The sequence below is a fragment of the Lissotriton helveticus genome, chromosome 8 (assembly GCF_964261635.1).
Source record: "Lissotriton helveticus chromosome 8, aLisHel1.1, whole genome shotgun sequence".
NCBI lineage: Eukaryota > Metazoa > Chordata > Amphibia > Caudata > Salamandridae > Lissotriton > Lissotriton helveticus.
In genome coordinates, this window is record NC_136069.1 from 1,657,211,845 (window position 1) to 1,657,234,487 (window position 22,643).

Genomic DNA, 22,643 nt, shown 5'->3' on the forward strand with positions numbered 1-22,643 from the left:
TACAAAGGTAGAAGGGGAGGCCCAGGACACAGCATACATCAGCTCCAGCTGCGCGGTGCACCCCAACGCAGGACTACAAAGGTAGAAGATGGGGAGGCCCTGGACACAGCATACATTGGCTCTAGCTGCGCGGTGCACCATAACGCAGGGCTACAAAGGTAGAAGATGGGGAGGCCCTGGACACAGCATACATCAGCTCCAGCTGCGCGGTGCAACCTAACGCAGGACTACAAAGGTAGAAGGGGAGGCCCTGGATATAGCATGCATCAGCTCCAGCTGCGCAGTGCACCCTAACGCAGGACTACAAAGGTATAAGGGGAGGTTCTGGACATAGCATACATCGGCTCCAGCTGCACGGTGCACTATAACGCAGGGCTACAAAGGTAGAAGGGGAGGCCCTGGACACAGCATACATCAGCTCCAGATGTGCGGTGCACCCCAACGCAGGACTACAAAGGTAGAAGATAGGGGAGGGCCTGGACATAGCATACATCAGCTCCAGCTGCGCGATGCACCCTAACGCAGGACTACAAAGATAGAAGATTGGGGAGGGCCCGGACATAGTATACATCCGCTCCAGCTGCGCAGTGCACCCTAACTCAAGACTACAAAGGTAGACGATTGGGGAGGGCCTGGACATAGCATACATCAGCTACAGCTGTGCGATGCACCCCAACGCAAGACTACAAAGGTAGACGTTTGGGGAGGGCCCGGACATAAAATACATCCACTCCAGCTGCGCGGTGCACCCTAACGCAAGACTACAAAGGTAGAAGGCAGACCACTTTCGTGGATGGGAAAAACTATTATACAACATACATAAGGCATGGAAAAGCTCCCCAAACACTACTACATGAACCGACAGGAGGAGAAGCAGGTCCACAGTTTACAGCACATTGCCCAGATCTAATTATTGCAAGCAAATAAAACAAGAAGACAGCTCATGAGTCAACGTCAATGACTTTAATTTGTCAGATTCTTTTGTACATACAGGTTGTTAGTGGCGGAGCCTCTCTCTCCAAGCTGTCCGCCATGTTGATAGCTGGCGGGGTGGGGCTTGGGCTGGAGGACTCTTTTGGCTGAATTGCTCACGGCGGAGTGACCGGTGACAGAATGAGGACCCTAACACTTCCTCCCAAGGTTATCTCTGTCCACCAAGGGATGTAAAACATCATAAATCTCATTCCACCCATTCAAGTACGTTAGCTGCCCACATATAACTTACGCAGAAGCGCAATTACTGGTGGGCAGGAGTTCAATGAACAATCCCGCCTACTCCTTGCTGGACACTTTGCATCCAATTGTGTGATTTTATGCAGTAACTTTCATTCTTAGTTTCTAGTACTTTTGTGGCTGCCTTGAGTGCAAGTGGCTTAACACGATCAGCATTTTTACACAAATCCAAAGTCCTGTGCACCTATCTTCACCCCACAACAAGTGGAAGCAACTAGGACAGAAATGAGGGCACCCCATCTGAGACTGATTCTTACCTGCCCAGAAGGAAGGCAAGATGCCTCCCCCTACTCTCGCGAGAGGGCATCCTCCGCAGAACTCACCAGCATATTGGAAATCTGCACTCTTTTACACCTAGGTTTTTACACCTTCGGAAAAACTCCAGAAAAAATGGGAGAGAGACTATTGGCAGATGGGTGATGGCAAACTAGCTAGGAAACTGCATCTGTTTAAATATCATAACTTACAAACTCGGTACCCGTGGCGAGCAACACTGTTGCTAAATCACGCCATAAGTGCAATACAAATTGGTCTAATACTTAGGGATTTTGTTGTTATTAATTTAACAATTATTGGCCATTATTTGTACATTTGTTATCAAATCAATTTCAACAGCCCAATTCACAAAGGTGAGAACATTTAGGGCAATTTTTTTCTTCTATTTCCAAACAACTTCATGTTATTCATCGAGAAGGACTTGCACATAGGTGCCCATGGTGTGCTGGAACTAGATACTCATGGAGGATGTGGTCAATCACCTTTCACTCATTTGTCACTCTCTAAAACACAAAAATAAATCCTGGCTGAGCGTACCCTCTTCTTCCCCCCAGGACCCAGCGATGCCAAACTGGGCACATAGAGACCCTAAACCACCTTTTCCCAACAGGTTACCCCAGGTCCATCAACCATTCCCAAGCAAGTCGTGCTAAGGGTGTGTCTTCTGGCGCTCTGTGTGGCACCTAACAAACACTTACCCGATTGCCTCCATTGTACCCTCAAAGTACCGCAGACAGAAGGATGCCCTCACAGGGCAGCAGCTTATCTGCCAAGTCTATCAAGTGATGCCAACTTGGGTCTATCATGGACAGATCTATGTCACATTGTTAGAAAAGCTGACTGTGCAAGAGGGTTCCCTTTGGATTCTCTTGTCTGTAAATTATCCAACGTGCAGATCCTGTAAAGCTGGCATAGATTCTGCCCACCTCAACCTGTGACAGACAACCCTGGCATAAAATATCTATTACAGACAGACAGTGTTTGCCAATCCTACTCATCTGAGAGCAGCAAAGCTACAACTGATGTAAATGCCAGACATCTGCACGGCCAGCAGTGAAGAGAATTTCCTAAGCCTAGCTGGATGACTCCGTTGAGTGAATGCTGTGGACTAGCGCTACACTTTGGCACCGATATAAGCAAATATGTCCTGCCATGAAAGACATTGGCATGAGTTGTAAGACATGCCATGGCCCATGGTGACAACACCTCTGTGTCTATCAAGTAAACCCTGAACCATCAAAAAAGAAAAGCAATTGCACCAAATATCCATGAGGTCTTACCGGAGCCGCTCCGAGAGGACCTCCACGAACCTCTCCTGGAGGTAAACAAACAAGAAGCCTTCAAGGCGCAGCAAACCAATACATAATGCAAAGTTGGCATCGAGTAGAGGAGCAGTGGCCATCTAGGCCTGGAATGTGGAGAAAGGAAATTCACAGCACTTTCCAAATCACAGTCAGGCTGGGGTCCTTACTTCCTGACCTAGTTTAGCAAAAGTGCCTGCTTGTTGGCATTGATTTAAAGACCAGAATTCCCCAGCTGAATACTAGAGTAGGTGGCTGAGGAATCTCACCATCACATGGGAATAACTCCACCATAGCCCCTCACTTCCTTCCACTTTTGATTCTGTCCAACAAATCAACATAAGCGCATCTGCCTTGGCCAGCCCACAACTGGACGTGGGCGTCAGACGCTTCTGAGTGCATTGTTGGACAACAGTGGACGCTTCTCACATGATCCCAGTGACACCCACACAAATTCTCAGATGAGGGAAAGAGCTCCTCCTCTGATCTCGACAGCTAAAAGATCACCAAAGTTGAAGACCCCATTTACAGAGTAGACAATAAAACCTCCTCTCAAACCCCGAAAGATGGTTTGTTCCAGCAGACGAGACAATGGTGTCAGAACAGGGGGGGGGGGGCGTTCTTACTATGTACACAGTGAGGTCCAAGTGCAACAACCTGGTCCAAGTGCACAGACTCGGACAAGCATAAAGAGACGAGCAAGTCAGACCTCTCGTGAGCTACATGAACCCATCTTCCCTCTGGCAGCTCCTTCAGGGCCCTTCCAGCATCACCTGTGTAGAAGGCCTCATTCTGCACCGGTCATACAATGCCCGTTCCGTGAAAAAGCACTATGTAAACCGTGACTGATGTGTGGGTGCAAGGGGTAGCCGTGCCAGTGCGAGCAACTGGTGGTAAATCCCGGCTGGTAGTAGTGATGGTCCTCGCATCAGGGGATGAAGGCTCAGTCCATTTGCTCCGTTACATTCAGTTTGTTAGTGGCCATTAGGCCTCGCGTGTTACACTGCCGGGACTGCGACACAGTATAAAAATAAAGCACAAATATCAGATACATAATTGTAGCAAAACATAACAGAAGTGACACATGTAAACAATAATTCAAACAAAGCTGTGTTTAAAATTCAACAACCACCACCCACTCTGGCCACCTTCCTGGAATTTGCACTGATGCAGGGGATACGCCTCTTTGGAAATGGTCAAGACTTGCGTGCCTCCCTTGACATCCTTGCACTGGGCCCAATTTTGTTCTCTAGATTTGATGCCCTGTATACCCTAAAGCTCTGTGTCTGGGTTGATGGTGTTGGGTGGGGTGGGAGAGGGTCCTATGAAGGCTTCCCAGGGCTCGGCTGCTCGAGTCCTCACTCGTCTGCAAAGCTCTCAGCCATTGGTACAAAGGGCATTAGTTTGCGGTAGCCATATCTGCAGACTTCAGCTGCAAGAAGCAAGTCCCCATGTCGCGGGAAGCTTCCAGGAATAAATCTGAATATTCAAATAAACATGGAAGAGTTACTCTGAATTCATTCTTGCTCGCCATTTCGTCTGCAACAGCTCATTAAAACGTAAAGACTGGTCTTGATAGACACTCTTCGTGTGTAGCCCTCTTTTAATCAATACATCTGATTCAATTTCAAACTGGTACAGCAATATGGCGCGAGTGAGGCAGCAGATAGAGTGGTGTCTGGCTGGGACAACCCTGGACCCCCAAGCTCGGTCCTGTTTTACTTATAGGGTTACTAGGTTTCAACAACATCCCCACACAAGCTCAGAGACTGAACCTCCACGGGGTGATTTTGGGGGTTTTATGTAACAGTAAAACGGGGGCCTGGAGAACCTGCCCACCAACATTTGGCTTTGTTTGGCAACTGAAAGGAAATAAAGTCAGTGCTGCATAAAAGAGGCTGATACCTTGTAACTCCGCTTTAAGGGAAACAAAAGTGCAATAAAGTAACCAAAAGAATCTGATACGATTCCGAAACCAGCCAGTTCAGGAATACCAGAAGTGCCACAAAGAAACAAATGATACGGACTCTGTGCAGGCAGTTCTTGGCTCATGTGATGGCCACAAACCAATACGATTGACCTGTATATGAGACGAGCTCACCGATTGGTCTCCATCATGCAACTGGGTGTTGAGACACGTGGCCAGGAGTCCAGGCTCCTGAGGAAGGCTCTCTTAAAACAGCTATGACTGGATAACCACGCCCCCATTCACTAAGTTTATCATCACCTTCCGCTCAACGGGTGCATACACTACAATGAGGATGGATTGAGTGATGTATAGATTCCCTTCGATAAGTAAAAGCTATTAAGTGCTTCTGCAGAGCTGGAGCTGTTGGGAATCACATGTAGAAAAGGCTCATGGGAAACGAGACCCCTTTGGTACAGGAAAAAAGAATGGACATTCTGAGACTTCTACGGCATGACTCCGCACCGGGCGTTAGTCTGTGCTGGCATGGCACCGCCATTTCTACTGTTTCTAATTTCCCATGGGTCCGCGCGCACATCTGTCGTGGACGTCAGCATACTCCCGCTTTCTCGCAAAATCGCAGCTCTGCTCTGTTGAGCTCAATTCAGGGGCCTGGAGTGCAAAAGCGCCTGGGTAGCACTTTTTTTAAACTATACATAAAACACAAAGAAAATACCACCAATAGAGTGAAACAAACCGCACAGAGATCATTTTTGGAACCATTTTGACCTGTGATCAGTGCTTTCTGCATCCTCATATATTGTCAAGGACACGGCTGAGGCCTCCTGAAATGGCTAAGCCATGAAAGAGAACATCAAAAAGCATTGGGAGGGACACTGCAGTCAAATGTCCAACCACAGAGGAGAAATCTTAGGAATCAGGGCAATGGCTGGAGACTAGATAGGGGCAGAACAAGCCAAGAGGTAACCACCCTTGAGCCACTGATAGCTGAAAGTTAGTGTCAAAGTAGTAGTGCTGTAGGACAGTTTTCCAGCACTGGCAGTCTGAAGAACAGGACATCTGGGAAAAGTTAAAAGGCCTGGTCGCAAATAAAATGTTGAAATGATTTCATTAGCTATTGTCTTCCTCCTCTTCCCTGCCTATGCGCACCCTGTAACCCTTACTAGTGGAGCCAAAAGAGGCTCAGGTTGAACCTTCTGCAGAGTACCCCATGGCCACACCATTATGCACTACCACTCACAGCAGTGCAGCCACCCCCAAAAGTGCAATTAGAAACTAAAATATTAGCTCCTGAGCAACCATTTAAGTTTACACACAACATTGAGATTAATGGCCCGTGTCATTTTTGCTTCGCCTGTCTCTGTATCAGCATCTCGGATTATGCCCCGAAAACTGAAGTATTTGTCACTCTCTTAATTAAACTCCGCTGATCGCCAATGAATGTCCAACAACAAAACACGGCGACATCTCGCAGACGAGACGTGTCAGATGATGAGAGGATACCCTGCGCCTTTGGAGGGTGGGAAGGAGATGCCCGTGCCACTCTGAGGACAGCATCTAGCAGTGTGCCTATGCGTGAACATGCCATTCACAAGGTGGTAGCCTCTTTCTCCCCTTTATTCAAAAGACCCCCTGAGATGTTGGCACAAGGAACAATGAAGTCCCTCTGATACACATGGCAAAGCCCTGGTACGGTCTCTGCGCATGGCCAAGTCTGGCCAGTATGGCAGAGTGCGGCTAATATCTGAAATGAATCAATGCGTCTGATGGCACGACCGTTACTAGCTCTGAGTGTGCTGGCGCCATTGTTCAGATTCAGATGTCCCTGCGCATCACCTTAATGCAAAATTGCCGTGTTTTCTTGCCACATGTATCTGCCGAAGCGTGTAGGCTCTAAGTACGCAACTTGTCAGTCGAGGTAGCTGCTAGCTCGGCAATACTACCAAGACTGCTGCATCACAGTCTCCTCACCTAGGCTTGCAATGTGATACTTATAAAACATCTAGGTGGCTACCTCAGGCAAGCTAACCATGTCCAGTAGTGAATAAACAATGCTTGCTGACTCCTAGGACACACAGTTAACCAGGTGCCTCGGGCAAGCTAACCATCCAGTAGTTAAATAAGCCAGACTTGCAGACTCCTAGGATGCACAGCCAGCCTGGTACCTCAGGGAAGCAAACTATGTCTAGTAGTTAGATGAGGAATGTTCGCACACAGCTAGCACATGAAGACAGAAGGGTGGCCTCAGGCAAGCTAACCAGGTACAGTAGTTGGATAATGAATGCCTGCACACTCATCTAACCTCCAAACTCATGGGCTGACCGAGAAGAAAGACACATTAAGGACTGATTGCCATCTTCTTATATACATACAGCCCACGCACTGCGTACCACAAGTATGTCCTGTCCAAAAGACTGATAGCAAATGCTCTCAAGCCCCTAGTGCAACAGCTCCTGAGATTCCTTTCCGTAAGTATGGTATGAATGCCGCACTGAATGCCCATACAGCAACTTTGGTACAACAAAGATTATGGGGCAGCTCTCCTTAATTTAGGGTGGTATGAATGCATATGCTTGCGGGAAGCCTGCAGTAAGCTTGCCATGCACAATGCCGTGACTGCGCATTCTGTTTAACATTTTTCACACTTAGTGGGCTCTCTGTATGAGCTTTTCAAGAACATTTATACGTTTGCACATACTGGCGGGTAGGACACTAGGGAACTTTGTGCACCATCAATGTGCCGAACTGCCTAAGCATTTGCTATTCGGTACATGTTGTAAAAGTCTGATCAATGCACGTACAATGGTGAGCTGTGCACTGCACCTATGGGTAGCAGAGGAGAGCCTTGCACACATGGCACATACAGTGGCTAGATTGTGCATGCAGGCACATGATGATCTCTGCCCTGTAGGCTTGAAAAGTGCACAAGCTAGAGAGCACATGCTGGCAGAGCGTGCCCTTCTTCCAAATATGTCAAGTCCTCTATCTCACGCAGGTTTGTGGTGCACACATGCTAGCCTCCACCCACAAGCTTGTAATCCGTGTATAACTAGCACATACATTTTGCCTCCCATAGGCTTGAATTATTTTTCTGGAAGATGGCACAATCTTTGTGGTATAGTGTGCTGTTCACGTGTGGTCCGCCTCAAATAAACCTTCGATGTACACAGTTGATGCAGACTGAATATGGTAGCAGACGGCGCACTCTGCACATCCACTGGCTGTTGCATTCAATGCTTGCAATGGCTCATCATCAGAAAGTGCAAATGCTGCTACAACAACAAGAATTGGACCTGGGGTGTTCTTGAGAAACAAAGAAGCAAAATGCATGCAGTCATTCTTTAAAGGAGATGGGTGAACCCCCTCCTGGACCTATCATCCAACCTTCCAACTGGGACGACTGGGGGATCACACGATCTTCTCCATGAACTACCACATTCAGCAGTGGGTTCAGTCTTATTGGTCAAGCTAGGTATAACAGCATCCCTACATCTTCCCTCAGACGCTCAACACTTCAGCAGCCCGGTCCTACCTGCAGTAACACTTTGGTTCTCGCATGTTGACAACATTCTGCGCAACGTGTTCTGAACGTGTTGCCCACTGAATGCACGTTTTACCCTAAGATTTGGCAGCAAGGGGGGACAGGGCAAGCAAAACAAGCGTTTGCAGGTGAGAAGGTTTGCCAGCCATTTAAAAGTTGACATAATTCATAGGAAAACATAACTACAGTACTGTTTGATAGGGTTTCCATCATACTTCATATGCTGGCGATCCCATCTCTTGGAGCGCAAAGCTAGGCATACTGGACTTTTCGGTGCCTTACTCATCTGGCTCACGCCCTCGTGGCTCAATTACACTTGCAACATCTCGGAGAAGGAGACTTGAGTGGACTGTGTGGCACAGAGCTTTACGTGCCTACCAACCGTGAGAAAGTGGCGATAGAAGCAGTGTTCTAGACACAACATTCTGCTTGACAGCCTTGTCATATTCAGTGGTACTCGGCAGACTGAGGGTGGTCGGACCTAGCGGCAGGTCACTGCCTGGCAGAAGCAGCCTGCGGAGCGCTGTCGATGGCCACTCTCTGGCACATTCATTGCACCGGCCCAGCAAATATCAAAAATAGGGGTTGTTGTTCTCGAACACAATTCACTGTTATCATTTGTATCTACACACATGATATGAATGTGTTTCGCAACCGCTCCTCTTTTGTAGATGTTGGAAAGACGATGGTCCATAATCTTCTATTTTCAATGAAGAACAACTTGTTCCAATGACAACTAAGAAGCAATAAGGGTGCAGTGAGAAATACGTTTTAATGCCCTCTCGTTTCGCATCGTTTCGTGGTGCACTGCCCAGTAAATCTGTTGCCCTGCCCACCAGAGAGTAGCAGCTAGAAGCCAGAGTTGCAGCAGCTTGGTGAACATTAGTGGTGTCATCAAATGAAATGCACAGGTCTGAGCTTCATTTGCAAATTGTTAAGTTTGTAATAACTGACTGCTGACCTTCAGAGGAATATGTGGAGTGGGTGTAGGGATAACAGAGAGGTTGTTCAAAATGTAGGTTCAGAAAAAGGTTGTTCCTTTCTCCATTTCTAATTCTCCTTGTGAAATCTACAACGTCATCTTCAGATCAACGTGGTTCTCTCTGGAAGGGTCTAGTACTGAAGGCGAAACATTTGAAATCGATAATGTCGCCATTTTGGTGGGACTACAGACATCTGACCAGGAACAATTTGACATTACCACGGTGGTAATGCACCCATTGTGGTGGCCTTCTACCCCGGCCTAGTTAAGTGTATTGGTGACATCAGCCATGTAATTCAATGCAAGTCATCGGTGCATCAGGTGCCTGTTCTACTACTCTCTTTACAGAAGACAGACAAAGGGCAAGAAGTCCACACGCCACGATGCAGAGAGAACTTCAGAACGCCACGGGAGGCGAGACTGGTGAGCAGCCAGGGATCCTACTCTCAAGAGGAAACATCAAGGAAGGGAATCTGGCTGGGATCCATCTCCCATGACACAGAGCCATCGTGAGATCACTACTGCCCTCCAATCTCAATAACTCTGATTTACCATTAGAGACAGGGGCCTGCTGCTGATCCACACAAATTCTCTACTGTAGACTCTCAGCAGCAGGAGCCATTTAAAGATCCATTTTAAGCTCTAGTTTTTGGATGAGATTGGGTAATATCATGACCTTAGCTTTGTTGACTAGTAATACAAGCAATATGTTCTTGTAGCAGTGGTTGTACAAAAGCAGCAGATTTCCAACAAAATATCCAGATGGGGCCTCCCCCTAGCACAAGGTGCGCCACATCATCTCCCCGCTGCATGTCTACCTCCACAGCTGCCTTTTCCCTTCCCCTACCAGGGAGTGTGCGGAGAGAATGAATGTTGTACAAAACAGCATCATGAACACTACAGAAATTAGCTACGGTACATTCGCTTTTCCAGGAGCGCCGTCAGCTCCATTGGGTGTCTGTCTTTGCCTGGCAATGGTGAATGGTGCAGTATAATTGGACACAACTGGCATTATGGCTAGGAGTTCCTTGGAGAAAGTCAATGAGGGCCCGTTTAAGCATTCGGCTCTGTCAGCGGTTAGGAGTCTCCTTTGTGGCACATCATAATTTTTCGGCCTGTCAGCCACAGCAATCCTCTTTTTGACGCATCAGCACATCTGAGGACCATGGGGTACATCTATCCCACGCATGAATCCTGTTAAATAAAAATCCATCATTTGCTTCGAAAAAGACAAAATTTACATTTTGTTCAGCGTACAACTGCACATTCAGGTCATCCACTGCTGACTGTTTCTTCCATCGACTGGCTCGTGTCATGCATTAGTCTGTAGAGTTGCTTGGCAACATTTGCAAGTGAAGCGGCCAATCTCTAAAGAAGGTTTTGTTTCACGAACAGTTTGAAAGTTGAACTTTCTTCTCTTCACTTTCTTCTCCCTCTTCTTTTTCTCATCCCTTGGCCCAAGCAATGCCATTTCTTTTCAGATGTAGCACATGTATTTCTTAAAGTTTTGGAAAAGTAATGTTGGACTGCTGAGGTCGGGATTGAATCCGCTGTCCTCCACTGCGGCGAGAGAAGCAGGCTCCTACCAGCTCTCTTGGCCTCCAGTTACTGGAGGTAACGGTAAGCTTTAAAGCAGTGGTTTCCTGAATCGGCCACAACCACCTGTCCATCCGAGGTCAATGCAAGGCCCTGGGGTCCATACAGAGGGTCTGCCATGGTGTTGATGTAGGAGAGGAAGGATCCTGAGCTGTCAAACACCTGTGTGAGAACAAAAGAGCAACATGTGAAAGGTGCCCATACTGCACTCAAAAGGCATCTCAGCTCAGTTTTAGTTAGCCCAAAGCTAGCAACGACTGAGCCCACACAATTTCGCACACACCTACACCAAGTATGCTTCACTCAGCCATATAAGCAGCATAGTGTTGAACCCCAGCCTGTGTCTACAGCTCAACAACTCACTTTCCTGCAGTAGATCTTCTAAAGACCCAACTTTGCCTGTATATGTTCCCTAAAAGGGAGATTCATTGTTCTTGATGCCCTACGACTTTATGGGACGTCTACTGCGTCATCAGCATCCATCTACTTCGAAGTTCTTCCAGTCAAACAAGAAAATCCAAGGATGATTCCACACGAGCTTAACTATTTTGCAGAAACCAAAATATTCCGCCAAAGTCAACCACAGAAATAATTTTTCAATTGATCAGCAATTCCACCTTTTCATTCCCTAAGCACTAAATTTACACCAAGACCAGGCTTTTACCAAACGTCACTGATGTCTGTAAATACTACAATTCCAAAACAGAAACTCAAATATTGGGGAGGCAGTGAAAAGACAGAAAATACGACTGATTTGGGAAATAAGCTGCGAAAGCAGGTTAGGTACCACGCTGACCCAGTACAATATTACCACTCATAACTGCGTGTCCTGCAGAGTAGACTCTGCTGTTCTCTCCTGCAGAACACCCGAGCGGTTCTGGTCACACAGTTCATACACAGAACACAGTGTTTAAAGAAAAAGTGCCCATCCAGGGGCCTTGAAGGAAGCAGATGCTGGGGGTTGGTGCACAAAGCTTATGTATCCCTGCATTCTCAACCTTTGAAAGCAGTACTCCAGGAAACCTCGAAGAATGAACCTGCACAGCCCATCTAGTTTACTAAGACACTAACCACCTCTGGTTTTTCAGTACCTTCAGATAATGGTCTCCTGAAGCCAAGACTGTAGTTCTAACATTGAACTTACACCTTGATGTCATCATGGTTCAAAAAGCCACATCATCAGCCCCACACTCACCAAGAAGAGGAACCTTTGCTTTTATACTCTTTGATCCCTTCTGGCATGGTTTCAGCTCTCCTTCTTCCAAGCTTATCTACAGCAAGTATGCGGCGAACATTATCCCAAACTTAAATTCTCTCACTCAGACATCACCACACCTCACAGAACAATCTCTTGTCATAAACCACTGCCTCTAGCTGCACTGTGCTCTTATCTTGTTGCTGCTTGTTTACCACTACATCACAAGTGGTAACCTCAGAATGCATCTGTCTCATCAGCCACAATGGTATCAAGCAACGCTTCCGCCATTAACAATGTTCAGCATCTCACGCACCGGATATTCAGACTCGTACTGCAGCACATTCTCAGTAGAATTGTTCCAACCAAGAGTCGTCACCTGTATTCTGCTGTTGCCCCAGTCCGCCACAATAATGTTGCCGTTGGAATCCACAGCCACCCCGGTCGGAGCATTGAACTGCCCATTCCCTTCACCGTGAGACCCAAATTTGAAGAGGAACTCCCCATCAGCACTGTATACCTGCCAAAACAAAGGGGCAATTCAGTAGAACTGGTAACACAAAGGACAAACCTGGAGTAGGAGGAAAAAGAAAGTAAATTATTCAGCCAGTGTGAAGAAAAGGATTTGTCCTCGCTATACTATCTATCAAAGTGACAAGTGCTTCTATCACCTTCTGCCCAAAATTGTCTTTGCATCAGTTTTAAAAGATTCTCAGGTTGGGAGAATGCTCAGGTTAAGATCTGAGAATGGAAGGATTTTACTCCCTATTTTGTGGCATCAAAACTAGGTACCATTCGAGGATACCAAGATGGATTCTTGGTAGTTCACGGAGAACCAAAGATTGAATAAGATCCGGAGGATGAAGGCAAGGCTGGACAATGTAAGCTCTTTCAACACCACTCTGAAATTGTCCGAGTAACAGCAGAGCACAATGGCATCTACAATTCCAGGACCTTAGTTGTAGCCTGGAAGACATGTTTAGGGCATAGGCCAGCATCCATCATTGGTGCTGTTGGTACCCAGCCCTAAGGAGGCACAGCCTGTACTACTGCAGGACAGACCCAGGGTAGATAAGCATCCAGGAAGCAAACACAGCACAGCCAGTCACTCCTTTGAATTGCTGAATCCATTAGAGCCTAAGGAGGCATCTTGAACTTGTGAAGGGAGAGAACTTGTTGAGGTAAAGAGCCACAATGTGGCAGAACCCTCCACAACACACACTCACTCAAACTGTGGGCGTATTAATGGTGTACCCCTGTGAGGGCAAGAGTGTATCCCCTACTACGGAAAGGAAAAGCTTCTCAGGCACCAGTATTATTTCAAGGCGAGGCCGACTGGGGAAGAGGTGGCCTGCATGGATGTGGCTGTGGGAGCTGTAGAGCATACCCTTTCAAGGAGGAAACCTAGGCATCAGTGGGGATTCCACAGAGAAACCCTTCCCTCAACTGTGGTAAACTTCCTAAGTTGGAGCACAGAAAGGATCTTGTGGAAGGGTGGCACCAGTGTCTTATAAATCTCCATAATTTAACACAACTAAATCCTTCTGAGGATGTTACACACAGGCGCTTTTTCTTTTACCTTCTGATCTTTTCGGCAAGCCTGTGGGGCTAGCTCTATTTTAGCGCTTACTCCTGAATGATTTGCATGCACCCGTAAATTAAGGCTGGAGAGCAAGCTACCAATCTCCATATTGGAGACAGTATCATCAGGTCTTGACAGCCCAGAAAGCAAAATCAGCACCTTGAATCTAAGGAGTAAACAAACCAAATCCACAATAAGATTTTGTACTATCTCATCAACTTCATAGCAACCCTCATGTTTTAAGGCTGACTGTAAGACTTATCAGACAGTCAAATTCTACTTTACCGCCCACATCTGGAAAACATAAGATGAGCAGGCTGATTCCTCACCCCATCCAAACAAGGCAAAAAGAAACCTGACTTACGTAAGAACAAAAGGAATCGGGGGGGCTTGAATCAATTCCATCAGGGTCAAATCACAAACACTCCTCTAAACAAGGCTTACAGAGGTTCTTAAACTTGTACAAATTACCCCAAACTCAGCCACAGAGAATACAAATCCATCAAGGAACAAAGCTGAACAGGACAGAAGACAAGAAGATGTGGAGAAAAGAGGAGAACTGTAAGGAAGGTTGGTAACAGAAGCACTGAGAGAAAAGAGAAGAACGAACTCCTGCTGAGATAATACGTGAATTTAGGAAATAGAAAGGCAGATGGAAGGGGAGGTAAAATCATAGTTTAGAGACAGCTCTGAAAAGCAAGGTGCTATAATGGGCTGTCAAACAGTGAGGAAGGAGATATTGAGAAACTGAAGAATTGGACAGAGACCATGCAAACGGATTGTTGGGATGACAATAATAAATGGCCACAGAAAGATACAGAAGAACAAACGCAACTGAATGTCAAAGAGAGACACAACTGTTCTTGCAGACAAAGACATGTATTCAAGAAAAGAAAGAATGGAAAGAAAAGAACATGGGTAGAAAAATGAAGAGTGCCCTTCGTAGTGCATGTCAAGCGACAAGGAACAGACATCAATTGGATATTTGGGAAAGAAGGAACAATGAAAGCAAGAGAGCAGGTGGAGTGAAGGGTCAAACAAAACAGCAGGAAGAGCTCGTACGAGGCGGGGAAAGAGACATGCAGCCCAGAAGTATCTGGGGACCATACTTGAGCAGGACACTTTTATCAGATGGTAAGTAGAAGGACAGAAAGACAGACCGTTTAGTTCTTACCTTCACAGAGTGATTGTGGAAATCTGTGACCACGATTTCATTCTTGTTGTTGACAGCTACAAAATGTGGACCTGTGCAAATGGAAGAAGAGGGGAAGTGAAGTGTGTAATCAAAACAGAAAAGTGTGAGCCCATCAGTAGACGTCCCAGTATTCCACTTGGCGCTTGCACAAGCAAAAGGACTGTCCCAAAAGCAGCGCCATAGGCGGCTTCTCACGAGATTAATTATACAAGAAGCAAAAGGCAGACACAGTGTGTCTCACAAAACCACTATAATGGTAACTGAGAGACAATTGTACGCCCAAGCTAGGATTCTATGCCGAGGAGCATACAGAAACAAACCACATTACGCCAACCAGCCAAGACAGCCACAAGAGGTTAGTGTGCCGGCAAGCATAACAGATCCAGGAGTTAGCTCAAAGCATACTGGCTTCAAAAAAATCCAACGACGAATCACAAGATCAGCGGGTTTCTCCAGTAATAACTTCTGGATAGGGTCACTAAAGCAACCAAAACCTTTTGGGAAAAGGCCACAACTCAATGCCTTGAAGTGCAAACTCCTAATTTAGCCTATCTGCAAAAAGATCACTGCATAGGAAAGTTCAAACAACTGGAAACTAAAAACATTGCAGCATCTGATACTGCCAACAAACCCTCGAAGGGACACTGGTCTCAAGATGGAAGACAGCTTACACTCTTCCAAACTACAAATCTGCTGAACTCCTCCTGAAATACCCCCAGCAAGCAGATGTATGTATCTGCAGTTTTATACGCCTGTGCTAGACCCAGTGGTGTCAGAGTGCATTACAGTTATTTCTAGGAAAGTTACTACAATAATGGTCTAAGGAACGTATAGCAGCTAGTAGGAGGTTTAATAAGTGGGTATTTCTAAATCAAAAGGTGTGTCAAGTTCAACTTAAAAGCATCAAAATAGATCTCTCCTCTCAGTGTTCACAGGATATACAACCAAAACAAATACAGTACACTGACAGCCCCGCATATCTTAAGACTCCCCTCTCAACAGTTCACCAGCTTTCCTCCCAAACCACAGGCCTTTGCCAAAGCTGGCTGCTCGCTTACAAAAGGAAAAGTTACTTCTGGTGGATGCTTCTCTTGTCGCAGATTCCTCACCTTAAGAATTCACTCTCCAGCTTCTGATTGGTCTGGAAATCTTTTTCCTAGCAATGGCTCCCCAGCCCCACCAGGTGGCATCATGCAGCATCAGATGTGACTCCGCCCACGCACATGATGACACCGGGGTATATTAGGTGGCAAATGCTGCGTTGGCGTCAGTTCCTGAACTTATCTCTGCCCCCGCAAGGCGCGATTAGAGGAACCGAGAGGAACAGCAGGGACATATGCAGCACATAACATTTTTGCACGTCGTGGGATCTTATTAGTCACCGCACTGACTCCTAAGAGGGGAACGGAGGGCAGTGAGGAATCTGTGGGAAGATTATGTATCCACAAGAAATAGTTACCAAAGGTAAGTCCCTTTTGACGATGGAAAGATGGGGCTTAAAGGGCCTGATGCCATCAGACTCACAACAATGAACACACTTACCCCAGTAAAAGAACTGGTGGTAGTCTTCCTGGCTGCCAAGATGACATCAGTAGGCAGGCAAAGGGACTCACCAGAACTCCTCACTCTCTACGTATGCAGCTGCAGTGTTTGGAGACTGTGATGGAGGACCTGTTGCGGGAGCAAGTCCGCTCTGCACAAGAGGGGGAGCCAGTCAGTGGCGGCTACTAATATTTAAAAACAAAAGGGCGGATCGCGGCGCAATGCCGAAAAGACTCACCCATGCTGTGTGCCTCTTCTCTTGAGTCCCAGGTGGCAAACAGGAAGATGGTTCACGACTTCCCGTCGTGCCAACAACCAATCCTGTAGCTGCTCTTATGCTGTTTTCAGCATGAGCACAGCTCTAGGATTGGTTAGAGCAGGCTAACCCAGCACTTATTTGAGGCTGGGGGCCCTGAGATTGCTGGGTCTACAGTGCTCATGTCGGATAGGTCAGCTGTAGACAGCTGGCCTATCTGACATGCGCACAGACATCAGTTACCATGCAGCTATCGCAGTCCCCTTCACACGTCAACCCGGGCTGGCACTGCAGCGCACAGAATAATAAAATGCCAATGACCATTTTATTATTCTGTGTGTTTACCTGCGGCGCTCGCTGCAGGCTGGGCAACGCTCCTACACTCGTTATGAGGAACTGCCACTGGAGCCAGTTGAGTGCAGACAGATTGTCGTACCACTTCCTTCAAGCCAAGACTAGGGTGATCAATGTCAGCTGTGCTCCAGTCTACCATGCACCTTCTGCATTCATTGTGGCAGATTCAGGATCAATGGAAATGCATACAGTGGACCCTGAGTCCAGTTGAACATGAAGGACTTCCCCGGGGAACCATTAAGAGAAAGTGTATAGCGCAAAGCTGAGGACTTCCTCTTCCGAGCTGTGGTGTAGAGGCTCACCAGTAGAAACCCCCACTGGAGAAGATCATCTCCCTCACTCTTGCAAACAGCTCTCACTCGTGGTCCTCCAGCGAGTGACCATGCGCCCTTGCACTGACGGAACCAGCTTGGTGAGCAGTCACCTGGAAGATTCTCCGATGCGGGAATCTCTTCCCATCACATAGTTGACAACTCCACACTGCACTGCCTGTGTATTTATTGCATAGTGGTGGTGGCACTGTAACAGAATCTGAATGTTGCTCCCGGAGAGGGAAGAGAAAAATGCCTTTGTGGTGGGGCAGGCCGCCCACAGCGCGCAAAAATGTATGAGCAGGAGTTGCCCAGATCATCCAGAACAAAGGTCTGGAGCCAAGCAGAGGCAAGATATGCAGGATCAGGATTCGCCCCGGAGTTAGAAGACTCCAATCCTTATTGCTTGTATTCGTCATACTCGGTAGTCTAACGAGGAGAAGCCTTCATGAACCACCCTTACGAAGGTTACCCTGTGTGAGGGTAAAAAAAATTGGACTTCTGGGCGTTTATAGTAAAGACCAGGTTTTGGAGGAGAGGTATTGACCACTGACAGTGATTCCTGACCAGCACAGGGGACTCCACTTTCAGCAGCCAGACTAGAAATACATGCACTGACAACTGCAGTGAAGCTGCCACAACTGCGAACACTTCCATAAAGACGTATGGGGAGGTCAGAGTGAACCGTAGGTCTGAGAACTGTTGTTTCTGCAATCCTACCACAAACCTCAGCTTGTGTCTGTGGGCAGGAAGAATCAGAAAATGGAAACAAGCAACTCGAAGATCCAGAGATACTATCCATTCCCCCGCATCCAGGACAGTAGTACCTGGAAACTAGTCCTGCTGAACAAACAAGTTCAGAAGACAAAGATACAGGATACATTTCAGTCTTCGTCCTTCTAGGGGACGAGGAAATAAAGGCACTAGAATCGTCTGCCTTTTTCATCCAGAGTCACCAGTGTTGAGGCACACTTGCTCCACAAGGCAAGAACTTCCACCTCTAAAATGGAGGCATGTGACAGAGAGCATACAAGAGCATACCCTGGTGGAAAGAGGAAGGGAAGGCTGCAGCCCTTGGTGATTAAACAGGTGTGGTGGTTGGGGGGAGGAGGGGTCAGAGGGGTTTTGGAACAGCAGAGGATGTTGAAGGTTGCATCTACTGCAGTTCGTTTCATCCCCTGAATATAACCCTGCCCAGAAAGCAGCAGTATTGCTGACAGGGATTCTTCTCAGGTTGAGAAAGTTGTCTCTGCCTGGACTCTACTACCCTGGAGTAGTCACAAAACATTTTATATAGCTGGCGGATTAGCGGTGCTGAGGGAACTAGGCCACCTTAGCTCTGTGGTTTTTAAAGAATAGCAAGCAATAGTCCTCTAACTCTCCGAAAAGCAGCTGATCATCGAGGGATATGCCCTTGATTGTGGCTTGGACATGTCATGAAAAGTAAGTGGAGCGCATCCAAATATGTCAGGCAAGCGCGACACCCATGATTATGGATCAATTAAAAAAGCCTGAGGAGTCCAGGACACACTTCACGGTCTCTCTGGAAGCATCTCATCATCACCAATGAGGTCTGAAAACAGCCAGATCATGGTCTGGCAAACAAATCCATATGAGTTTCACCGGTTCCCACAAGAAATGAACATATCGACCCAGGAGGCAGATGGCATTAGCAGCGCAGAGTTCTAGGATGCCAGAAGGAAATACTTGTTGGCCAACAGAGTCAAGCTGCTTTTAGGAGGCATCATGGAGAAGACATTCAGATTTTGCTGAGAGGAGGATGTTTGCACAATCAAACTTTCAGGTGGCAGGTGAGACACAAAAGGTAGGGATCACCCAGAGCAGGCCTACGGCATATGCCTGTCTGTCTATGGACTGCTGGGCCCAATAACAGCTTTGGCCATGGAGCGATGACAGGAACCAAGAGAGCCTCCCTGAACTGGAGAAGCTCAGCTACTGAGGAGAGGGGTTACAAGATCTCAGTCAAAATGTTAGACTTTGTCTCTGCAGAGGGCAGGATCAGCTCCAGAGGAACAGAGGACTATCGGATATATCTCCCCTACTTGGCGGCCATATTTGACTAATTTTTCACCTTCTTCGGCGGCCATCATGGACTAGTCACTCTCACTGTTTGCCTAGACCCTAAGAACTGTCTATCTACATAGCTCTGTATCTAAACACTGTAATTAAGTATCTGCCTTGTATCACATAGCTCTGTATCTAAACACTGTAATTAAGTATCTGCCTTGTATTGCAGTATTGTATCTTTTATATTTATTTTTATTTTATTTTATTTCATTTTATTTTTCTATTTTATTTTGTTTTCTACTCTAGTATACACATTTGCTGTACTCTTATTTGTATCCTGTGCACTGCGGTACCCTGTACCCACATCACTTTATCTTCACCTGTAATTCACCGACTACTACCTCATATATGTGTGTTTAAGTACCTGCCTCTTATCGCAGCACTGTATTCCTACCTGTACTTTGTAGAACTTTCTGGTACCCTGTACCCTGGCCTCTTTATCCTCACCTGTAATTCCACAGACTATTACCACATATAGGCGGGATTAAGTTCTGCCTCCTATCGCATTACACCCCTACCGGTACTTTGTAGAATTCTTATACCGGGCACCTATGACTCTGTGTTTTCACAGGTAATACACCAATCGCTACCCATATATCTCTTCTGGATGCTCACTAGTGTCACTTATGACTCAAGCAGCCTCTATCTGCACCTACACTCTGCTCGTAGAATATTAGTATTTTTATTTGTATTGTATATGTATTTATGTGTGATTAGGTGACCGCCCTATATTGCAGTTTTATACCTCTACGAGTATTCTATACATTCTGCGCAGACTGCACTCATTTCACTTTTCCCTATCATTCAATGTTCGCTACCCATTTATTTGGGTTTTCGATATCAGCTACCTCGCGATGGTGCATCGATTGCTTCTACCTCATTGATTACTACTACCTCATCCACCTCGTCTACTCAAGTAAGCTGCACTCAGCCACTCTCCACATCTACACCTAGTTTACACCGCTGCTACCTCGTACACTCTGATGGGTAAATGTGATTCCACCTACCCGGGACTCCCTCCCATCTCTTGTTACATAGTGTAAGCTGACTGCTACCTCGCATAGAGGATACTTTTTGTAAGTTGCACCTTCGCACTGATTGTTCTTGGATGCACTGACCCCAACCTCTCATACTTTTGGTCATTCACTAGTGTCACCCCTCTGCCAACGGTTGACAGTTGTTATTGTCGTTCTATCTCCCACACTCAACATCACAGCCTCTCTAATATGGAACGCAACGGCAAGCACACGTTTAGAATTAACTACCCCTCCACCCTCACCAAAAAAGCCACTAAACGTTTTAAACATAATTTCCTGAGGTCGCACCCTGACACACCATTCGCCGACACCTACTTCTCACAGGGCAATGGAGCCCTGAATACTGATCTCATCTTCCACACCTCACGCAGAGCCCAATGGAGAAAAGTGTTCCTAACCCTACTCACCGTCTCCTCCTCCAGGAAAACAGCACATGGCCTAACTCTCTCTATCACACCTTCCCACCTCTTCCCTAGCAGGGCTACCATTACTATCTACAATAACGGGATTGTCCTAATTCAATCCACGGACAAAAACCTGGAACTATTAGACAACCTGTTCCCCAAGTTCAAAGAGCAACTCTCTAAGCTGCGGACCCACACCCAGAACTCCACCAGCACTATCACCCCTGACGTCGCAGCCCCCACCTACAACACCTCTACCCCCAACTCCCCAGTAAATGGCCCACCGGCTGTTAACGCCGCACACTACCCAAGAACAGTCACTAATGTCGCCACCTCCTTTACTAGCCACCCCACTAACTTGACACCTTCTACCCCCACTCACACCCCCCCCCACGCCTCCCCCCCTGACATATCAACCCCCACCCACAACACACCACCATCTGAACACACCACCGCTCGGAGTGCATCCACCCCCCCCTCCCATCCCTCCCACGGCAGACCCCTCTCCCTCCCCGGCTCCCTCCCCACTCTCACACACGACACTCTCTCACCTGACATAACAACTCTCACAACTCTCACCCACAACACGCCACCACCGGATCACGCCACCATTCGGAGCTTATCCACCCCCCCCCCTCCCATCCCCCCCACAGTGGACACCTCTCCCTCCCCAGCACCCTACCCACTCCCACCCACGACACTCTAACCCTCCCAACAAAACATACAGGACACACCGTCCCCTCTACCTTAGCATCCCCCTCTCTCCTACCTCCTATTCTCAGCCCTCACTACCCTCCTGTCTCCCCCACTATACTCAGCCTTCACTCACTCTTCTACTCACCAGAACCGTCTCTCACTGACGGCACCACCTATACCTCCCACACACCACCTTCACCGCCTACGTCACCCACACCCCTCGCCCACAAACACGCCCACACAAAGAATGCCATCCCTCGCATTAGCACCGCAGAACCACCCAGCAACGCTAGCATATCCCCCCCCTCGATACACCTCCCCCTCTCCAGCTCACTACTCAACCAGCCACCAATGGCTCTCACCACCAACTCCATCCCCAATCCACCTCCCGACCTGTCCTTATCCACCCTCCAACAAGTCAAAGAGGATATTCTACAAATCAAAAAAGATGTCCACGCAATTAAAGAGCTTCTCTCCTCTCAGCCCAGTGTGCCTCCCACCGGCCCTCTACCCTACAAACGACGCACCCTCCCCACATACCATCGCCTCCAACGTCACCCGCGTTGGCCGACTATCCCCGCCCGCAATAACTCCCAGCGCCCCCGTCGTGTCCTCACCTCACTGTCGGACCGCGACATATGCTCTCTCCTACGCTCTTATGGCCCAGGCCCGGTAAAACACAGATCCAACACACACATACCCATACCCACAATTCTTACAAACCCTCTGAGGCTTCCAACACTCAACAACAGAGGCTCCGTCCCCAACAACCTCAGAAAAGTTCCCCTCACACTAGAAAGCTCGACCACCCTTCTCTCTCCCAAACTCAAATGCATCCTACTCAATTGTAGATCGGCCCAGAGACACTCCTCCAACATCGCTGACCTCGTCTCAGCTAGGGATCTGGACCTAGCCATTCTAACAGAAACTTGGCTCACTGAAGCCTCCACCCCGATTATGGACATACTAGTCCCCCCCAACTATCACATCATTAGGCTAGACAGGTCCTCAGACAAGACGGGCGGGGGAATTGCATGCATTTTTAGGAGCAACCTCTCCGTTACTAAAGTCACCTCCCCCTCCCTCTCCTCCTGTGAACTCCTTTGCCACGACATCACCAGCGAGGG

The 22,643-nt window shown here is 47.5% G+C and overlaps 1 protein-coding gene across 4 annotated transcripts in view; it reads right to left on the reverse strand.

Annotated features, from left to right (window-relative positions):
- Window positions 1-943: 943 nt before the first annotated feature.
- TRIM3 (tripartite motif containing 3) overlaps window positions 944-22,643 on the reverse strand; it is a 290,801-nt gene continuing 269,101 nt past the window's right edge. For all 4 annotated transcript variants that reach the window (XM_078658725.1, XM_078658724.1, XM_078658727.1 and 1 more), the window contains 3 exons: window positions 14,808-14,878; window positions 12,431-12,571; window positions 944-11,018 (listed from right to left, as the gene is read on the reverse strand). In XM_078658725.1, the coding sequence (XP_078514851.1) occupies window positions 10,866-11,018; window positions 12,431-12,571; window positions 14,808-14,878 (365 nt within the window). In that variant the 3' untranslated portion in view covers window positions 944-10,865. The remainder of the gene's footprint in view (window positions 11,019-12,430; window positions 12,572-14,807; window positions 14,879-22,643) is intronic.